We start from the raw sequence: 7,760 nt of genomic DNA on the forward strand, positions 1-7,760 counted from the left end.
AAACAAATGCTTCATGATTATGGCATTCCTCAAGGTACGTTATCTATCTTTTGTGACAACACTAGTGCTATCAACATCACCAAGAATCCTGTTCAACACTCTAGAACAAAGCACATTGATCTTCGATATCATTTTATTAGGGATTTGGTTGAACAAAACATACTTGAGTTAAGCTTTGTGCCCACTGAAAATCAACTTGCTGATTTGTTCACTAAGCCTCTTGACACTGCTAGGTTTGAGATGTTGAGAAATGCCCTAGGGATATGTTCTAAGCATTAAGGCACAAGAATGACTGTCCACTATTGATTGAGAAAATTGTGATCCTAGTATCCTTTGACCACAGTCACTAGTGAAATGTACATATTTCCAGCTATGTATCCTTTGTTGCCATGCCTTATTCTGGACAAATAAAATTGTGTACTCATGTTTAGCTCCTTTATCCCGTAACCCTACTATGCACTTTCACTTATAGCCTATGTGGTGGCATGCTGTGTGTTTCCTGTCACAAGAGATTCGGTGAAGTAGAAGAACTACTTAAAATGCTCAAATGATTCATTCCCTCTTCTCAAAGTAATCAGGTCCTAGTTGTGGTGAACTTTCTAGGGTTTGTAAGAAACGAGAATGGATAACTATATCTCATCTCTCCGAGTAATCAGGCCTTAGTTGTGGTGAACTTTCTAAGGTTTGCAAGAAACGAGTTGGTGAGTGATCTTTGCACGTAAAATAAAATATTGCTGACAACTACTCGAGACTCTCTCCATGGAGCATCCTTGTTATGTTTAGTACCCTAAGAACATCTGTTCTGGGAGTTGCTGAGAAGATTCTTGTTACATGAGTTCGAATTGTCACAACATAAAAAAGGTCAATGACTCAAATTAAATCCGTGCTTGGGAACAATGTTTCCTACTTCTTTTCAGGGGATATCATGAGCTTGGGGTACATGGTCAGTTCACCTACTTCACTCCTTCTCTCTGTCACTAAACTTATTTCTAAGCCCCACATACTGGTTATACTCACTTTTATCACAACGTTACTTCCTAAGGTCTGACTATGAGTACCAATTATCTTTGTTGATAGAATACATCATGCTTCGTACTCTGAATTATGTTACTTTCACTATGTGATTTATGCTCTCTGTGATTGAACTATGCTATATTTTCTCTCTTCAATATGACAAATACATTCATTGCCTTGATACTTGGAAAAGGAAACACTACTAGAATTTTGGTCTTTGACATCGGCCAGAAACCGATGTTAAAAAAAAAATCGTCCGATGTCTTAGTGGGTGATGTTAAAGATCATGAAAACCCAGACATCGGTTTTTAGCCGATGTTAAAAATAACTCTAGACATCAGTTTCTTATAACGTATCGATGTATAAAATGACTCTAGACATCGGTTGGTTTATAAAAAACTGATTTCGTTTCCTCTTGTGACATCGTTTTACGAAAGAAATTGATTTATATATCAATATTAGACATCTGTTCTATAGATAGAACTGATGTTCTTAGTCATTTATGACATCAGTTTGTTATATTAAGTTGTTGAGTTTTCGTTCTTTTTGCTTCAATTTCTAGCTTAAAAGTGGTTTGCTTCTTATGTCCATAAATCAGTTTCTTCACTAGAAAATTATCACCCTGAGAATAGTCAGAATACAAGTGGTAACCAAAAGAAAATTCTCATTAATACTATTTTTGATAAAAAGTGTACAAAGAGTAGGGAGAAGGGGACATATGGCCTAAACTTCTCCATATACAAAACAAAAGGCTTGCAAATAAGTAAAACGGTCATTGTGTACCATTCCATAAGCAAGGCCATCTTTGCACTACTTTCGGCAAAACAAAAATAAAAATGAGATTAAGTTATACCAAGCTATCGACTTCCACACAGATGAATTTAGAATCTTCTAGATCCATACCTTCTCATCACTGGTTACATGGACACTCACACCAATTGACTGCAGACAACCAAACTCTTAATCAAAAAACAAAAAAGATTACAGGGAAACCATACCCAGAGGTATTACTTTATATTATAAATGCACAAGTGGTGATAAACCAGATTAGGATGCAAGCAACCACAGTGACTACAATATTTTACATAGGATGTTTTAGAAGTGAAAGACCCCCCCCCCTTCAGCAATAGTACTAGATACAAGCTCACTATACATCCTGTTGAAAATAAATACATCCATGCATATCACTACAATATTTGAAATGAAGATATATAACTGGACAACTGAAACTCGACTAACATCTGAAAATGTTGGTTTATACCTGTAGACATTAAGCATGTCGAAAAAGATCAATGAAATCTGGGTTAAGAGAAATGTTCCAAGAGATCAATGAAAATGTTGTTTCAGCGTGGGGATTTTCTACCCATTCTTCCATTGCCATATGCTTTCTCTGGATAAAAAAAAAAAAAATTAGACTGGAAGACGACGAAAGTAAACAGTAAGATGACATCACTTACACTTGGCACATCAGTAAAACTATCTTCATTAGAAGCAACTCCATCTTTTGTCTGCTCTGGAGGTTTCCTTCACTGGTACTACTATATGACCAGTGATTGAAATTAAGCATTAACCCTTTCTGGCTTGGAATTGTAATTGTCCGTTACAAATCCAAAAGTGTCTTTAATCATTTCTTTAACACCTCAAGAAATGCCTAAAAAGCTAACATGATACAACAAAGTGAACAAGGACTCCGCATGAACAAATCACAATAGAAGGCAGAAAGACAACAAACAAGACAAGATAAACTGCCAACAAATCAACCTAATCAAGCGACAACCTATAAAATACAGCTGCTTTCCATGAAAAGATTATAGAAGAAAGAGTGTAGGTTTGAAGTTCCCCATAAACAGAAGCCATAAAAAGTTTCCCAGAACCCAAGTCTCTCCCAAAGCTTTTCCACCACTGCACCTATATAGACTTCAAAAATCCTTTTATCTCTTTCAATCCAAAGCACACAGCTGAAGTGTTCTTAGTCTGAAACAAAATCACAACTGTTAGTGAGAACTAAACCCCCGTGCAGAGTATTGAGTATGCCATTACAGGGCTAGAATCTTTCAGCTTCTGATTTTAACAGAGGATTATGAAACAATTAGATCTTACAGAAAGATAAGAAACATAACCACAACATCTATTCTAGGCGGTAGACAGTGAAGTAATCATACCCTTGAGGGAAATGGTAGCCTTTGCGTGGACATTCTTCATACACACATACATCTAGCAAATGCCCAGCTAAGTGAAGCCTGGACAAAACAATCACCATTAACCAAAACACAATTTCCTAATAAGCACTAAAAATTAGCCCAAAATCAACATAATAACCACTCACATATCATATAAATTCGACCATATTAACCATAGCTCTTGATTCAAATACCCAATCTTAGAACCATTTCTTCACTAAGCCATGGATTCTCACTTCACAGATTCGCAATTTCATCTCTATCATATTCAAAAACATATTCCTAGTGTTTCCAAAAGATGAAAACATCAAAAATCTCAGGGTATAACAAGTCCAAATCAAATCAAACCAAACCAAATCAAATCAAATCAGGAACTGAATCCAGAACAGAAAAGGAAAAAAGAAAAGAAAAAAGTCTTACTGAGAAGGGAAGAGAGCCATTGGGGAGCAATAGAGGTTGATAGAAGCCATTTGCTGCGTCTGTGTTGTTTCACCAAACCTCTAAAAGCTCCAAATCTGCGTCTGTGTTAGTCTGGTACACTAGCTTACCTCCTATTTATTGACCCAAAATATCCACCAATTAACACAACGACATCGAAATCGAAATCCCAAATTTGAAATTGGGATCCATCTTTTCGTTTTGTGAAACATGAACAATAAGCAAAATGGAAACAAATAAATTACCAGGGTTTTGACGATCCTGTGCTGGTTGGACTTGGTGGCCGTATAGTTAGATCTGAAGGCGGAGGCGCGTTCTCCTTGGAGGCTTGCCGGAGCTAGGGTTTGGCGATTGGGGAGCCTCTATCATCGAAATTGTGGTGCAGTGGCATAGACTTCATCTATGTCAATTCCAGAGAGAGACAAAGAGGGTTTTAGAGAGAGAGAGAGAGAGAGAGAGAGAGAGCTTGCCAGCGGTTAATGAGGGAGAAAGAGACAGTAGGGGAGTGAGCAGAGGAGAGGGAGGCGGTGGTGGCCGTGAACAGAGAGCGGGAGAGAAAGAGAAGAGGGGTAGGGTTTCGGGGAAGAGCCAGACAGAAAATGGGTTGCCAGTTCTTTCGAAGATAGAGTGAGGATGAAAATGGGTCGCCAGAGAGAATGGGAAAACTGACGAAGTGTGGGTGAAATGGAAATTTTGTTCCCCGCGAGTTGAAATTTTTAACTTAATATTTTCCGCGTTTTTTAAAATTTCAGAATCAAATCGTAGACATCGGTCAATAGTAATAAACGATGTCAATTATATGCATATAAATCGGAATTTGAGGAATCGATGTTACTGATATTTTTTTACATCGCGTGCATTCCTGACCGATTTAATTGTTGTGATGTCTAAGGCCAAAATTCTAGTAGTGAAACAATCATGTGATATCATTGCTGATTATGGGAATATTTTCGTCTCTTCGCTTCCTTTCCTTGCTTACCATCTGGTTGCACTTAAATTCCTTATTGATTAAGCCTAAGTTGAGGGGGAGAAGTAAGTTGCATGCGTGTTTCTCGGAAAACTAATTGTCATAATTCCTCTCCCCATTTGAGACGCTATCCCAACCGGTGCAACCTTTGGTTTTCTAACCCTACTGGTTCAATATATATAGCCTCTCTTGTCTCCCTCGGATTTTACTCTTGGTTGTCTCTGTGTGCAGGTTCTTTCACACACTTTTCTCTAACCATGGTTCGCACAAAGAAAACAACTCGACTTGGTGGACATCGCCGCCTGCCTCCTCCAGAGGAAGGCCGTCAGGCCGCTGCCCGATCCGGTATTCTCCATCCCGGCATGCAACCTGAACGCAGTCGGAGCCCCCCTCTTCGCCTCTCCTCTTCTGGTGCCTCTTCTGCTATTCCTCCTTCTCCTGTCTCTCTGGATAGTCTCCGTGACCAGATCATGGTGGCTGACTGGCGAATTGCCTGCCTTACTACGGACATGGACGACATGCATTCCCTTCTAGTTCGTACTCGTCATGCTCTGACCACACTCACACAGGAGATCCGGAACATGCAGCGTCACCCTCCCGGGTTTGACGCTCCACGTCCTTCCAACGTCAGGCCGGAACCTATTACACCGGAGGAGAGCTCCGCTTCCATGGATGACGAGGAGTTTCTGGACAACGTCACCAAGCTTTGTGAGGAATTTGATGTGCCTTCCCATTCAAAGGGGGAGAAGTAACTTTTTTAATTTTTCTGCTTTTTATGATCTCTGCAGTTTAATTTCTATCAAACAATATTTATTTTTGCTTGTTGGGTTGTAAGTGCATAAGCACAGATATTTTTGGATGCTTTTTATTATTAAGTAACTTTATCTTGGCAACTTGGACAGGAAAAGGATGGAAACTGATTCCTTTTTCCAAGTAGCATTTTTTTTTGTTCACATTATATGTATGTCTGTTTAAATTCTAACATGCAGGAACATCAAGAAGAAAAATTGTCATGTGTTGAATGGGATTGCCCAAAGGGGGAGATTGTAAGTATTTTGGGCTGTTCACCATTCAATACATGATTTCCCCTTGTCACAAGGAAACCGGAGCATTAAGGAAACAAAGAGAAAAGATCAAAGGATCGGATCTTGAAGACATTAGGACCAATTAAGTCATTGATCTTGAGTTTAATATGTTTTGATTCCATATCTTTTTGATGCTCTTTGATTGATATGCATATCAGTCAATTTGATTCAAATCTGTTATGCATTAAAGAGGGATTTAAACATGCATATCAATTTGAGATCTTGGTTAGGAAAGTTTCGATTGTACATTCAAAAATTGTTTTAAAACCTTTCTATATTTTTCTTAATTAATTATTAAGAAAAGATTTGATTGAGGGGGAGAGTTTCTCCCCTATAAAAGGTTTCTAAACGAAAGTTAGTGTTGGGGTTTTTTGATTGCATAAAATTGCTCTACATTGGTTTATTAGAGTTGTTCATATTGTTTTTCTGAAAAACCCTCTTTATGTGTTTCATGTATTCCATTGCAAAATCATTCATATTTATTCTCAAGATCGTGATTTAAATTGATAGCAAGAAAAGTTGAAGATTGAGTATCTTGAATATTGTACTAGGAATTAGAACAGTTGTAAAACAAGTTAGCATGTGTTGCTAAGTGATAGTGTTGTTAAGAACAACACGACTTGTATTCTGTAAACCCTAGTGATTCATATTGGATTGCATTTTCGTGTTGGCTACGTTAAAAGCCACGCAGTGAAGTTTCCTCAGTGGAGAGGTTTACACTGCGTTAGCAAATCTCCGTGTTATGTATTGCATTTCTTTTAAAATAAATTTCTATACATAACAGTACTTCAAATATTTGTTCCATCAGGTAATTACTCTGTTAATACTAAATTCAAGCAATCCTACTTTAATAGTAAGCACGCAAACGGCAGCTATATTACTTTCCTAGGATATATCCGCAGAAAACCTCGTAATATACTGGATTTGTCGATTGGTTTTGTCCTCTAGGGAGTAGGGACTGGATCATATGTATATGGAACAAGCAATACTTCAAATGATATGTTGTACTTGCCAGAAAAACAATCTAAGTTACAATATGATATGCATGTAGAAGCACTAATGAATTTGATTAATGATATATTAAGAGAGCACTGACCATTTCTTACGTAGACTCCCTCCGGAAAGTTATCTGGAATTCTTCCGATGATGCTCGTGATTACAGCTCCTTCTCCTTGCAATTCACCAACTGGGGCGAAGTTCTTCTGTAATAACAATTCGATCGAATACGCGCACAACGTGATTAATCAGATCGTGCAGCAGATATTGAAACAAACTATAAGAACAAGCCAAGCATATATAGAATTCATTTTCAGTTATTGACAACGCTGGTGCTAGCTAGAAAGAGCGGTACCTGAGATGGAAGCAATGGTTGATCAATGAATTCAAACACCGAATCTACAAAGGCGTCCAACATTTTTACAGAAGCGTTCTTGAAGATTTTCGAGACATCTATATGCATAGGAACTTGTTGCATCCTTCTCAACAATGGCTGCTTCTGGTAATTTCCACATTGATACCGCGGTTGAAGGTTTAGAGTTTAGCATTTAGATTGAGAGATCAAGATCAACTCACCATGATAGCCGAGGAGAGAGTGGTCTTGAAGTACTCAATATTGTCTAGGACAGCTGAGGGCTTCTTGTTCTGAATACAGCAATTCACTTGAAACGCCACAACCATACTTGATGAACATGAAGTCGCCAATTCTCTCTGCGTCTTCATCTCTCCATCTAAATATATATATCGATGAAGTGATCCGACCTTTGTTTTTTGTTTATTTATTTTTTGGGAGCTTCTATTCATACCTCTAAAATTGGTATTTAGACCTCCCCACTTAATAGACCTCCAACTTACTTTTACAAATAACCAATATGCCATCTACACCTCCCTAATTTTCCTATAATACCCATCATCCAATAATATCAATAAAATCTTTTTTTTTAGTGTTCTATTCATATACCTCCAAAATCGGTAGTTAGACCTCCATCAATTTTTGAACATTTCACAATATTATTTTACTCTTGATACAACTAACCTAAAAAAAAAAAATAACTTTCAATTGATAGCCCCCCCCACCCC

At 37.8% G+C, this 7,760-nt stretch overlaps 1 protein-coding gene and 1 long non-coding RNA gene across 4 annotated transcripts; both read right to left on the reverse strand.

The window, feature by feature from the left end:
- Positions 1-2,206: 2,206 nt before the first annotated feature.
- Positions 2,207-4,327, reverse strand: LOC133738357 (uncharacterized). 3 transcript variants are annotated; one of them, XR_009860075.1, is made up of 5 exons: positions 3,878-4,327; positions 3,615-3,745; positions 3,341-3,476; positions 3,177-3,254; positions 2,207-2,988 (listed from the first exon to the last, which is right to left on the reverse strand). It is a non-coding gene; the product is annotated as an uncharacterized LOC133738357 (long non-coding RNA). The 3 variants fall into 3 exon arrangements; XR_009860074.1 differs by lacking the exon at positions 3,341-3,476 and having other exon boundaries at positions 2,207-2,275; positions 2,472-2,988; positions 3,878-4,324; XR_009860073.1 differs by lacking the exon at positions 3,341-3,476 and having other exon boundaries at positions 3,878-4,321.
- A 2,264-nt stretch (positions 4,328-6,591) lies between these two features.
- Positions 6,592-7,386, reverse strand: LOC133738356 (uncharacterized). The gene is made up of 3 exons (XM_062165887.1): positions 7,257-7,386; positions 7,036-7,179; positions 6,592-6,886 (listed from the first exon to the last, which is right to left on the reverse strand). The coding sequence occupies exons 1-3, from the start codon at positions 7,359-7,361 to the stop codon at positions 6,629-6,631; spliced, it is 507 nt and encodes a 168-aa protein (XP_062021871.1). The 5' UTR covers positions 7,362-7,386; the 3' UTR covers positions 6,592-6,628.
- Positions 7,387-7,760: the final 374 nt, after the last annotated feature.

This window comes from Rosa rugosa, chromosome 3 (genome assembly GCF_958449725.1).
Source record: "Rosa rugosa chromosome 3, drRosRugo1.1, whole genome shotgun sequence".
NCBI classification, from domain to species: domain Eukaryota; kingdom Viridiplantae; phylum Streptophyta; class Magnoliopsida; order Rosales; family Rosaceae; genus Rosa; species Rosa rugosa.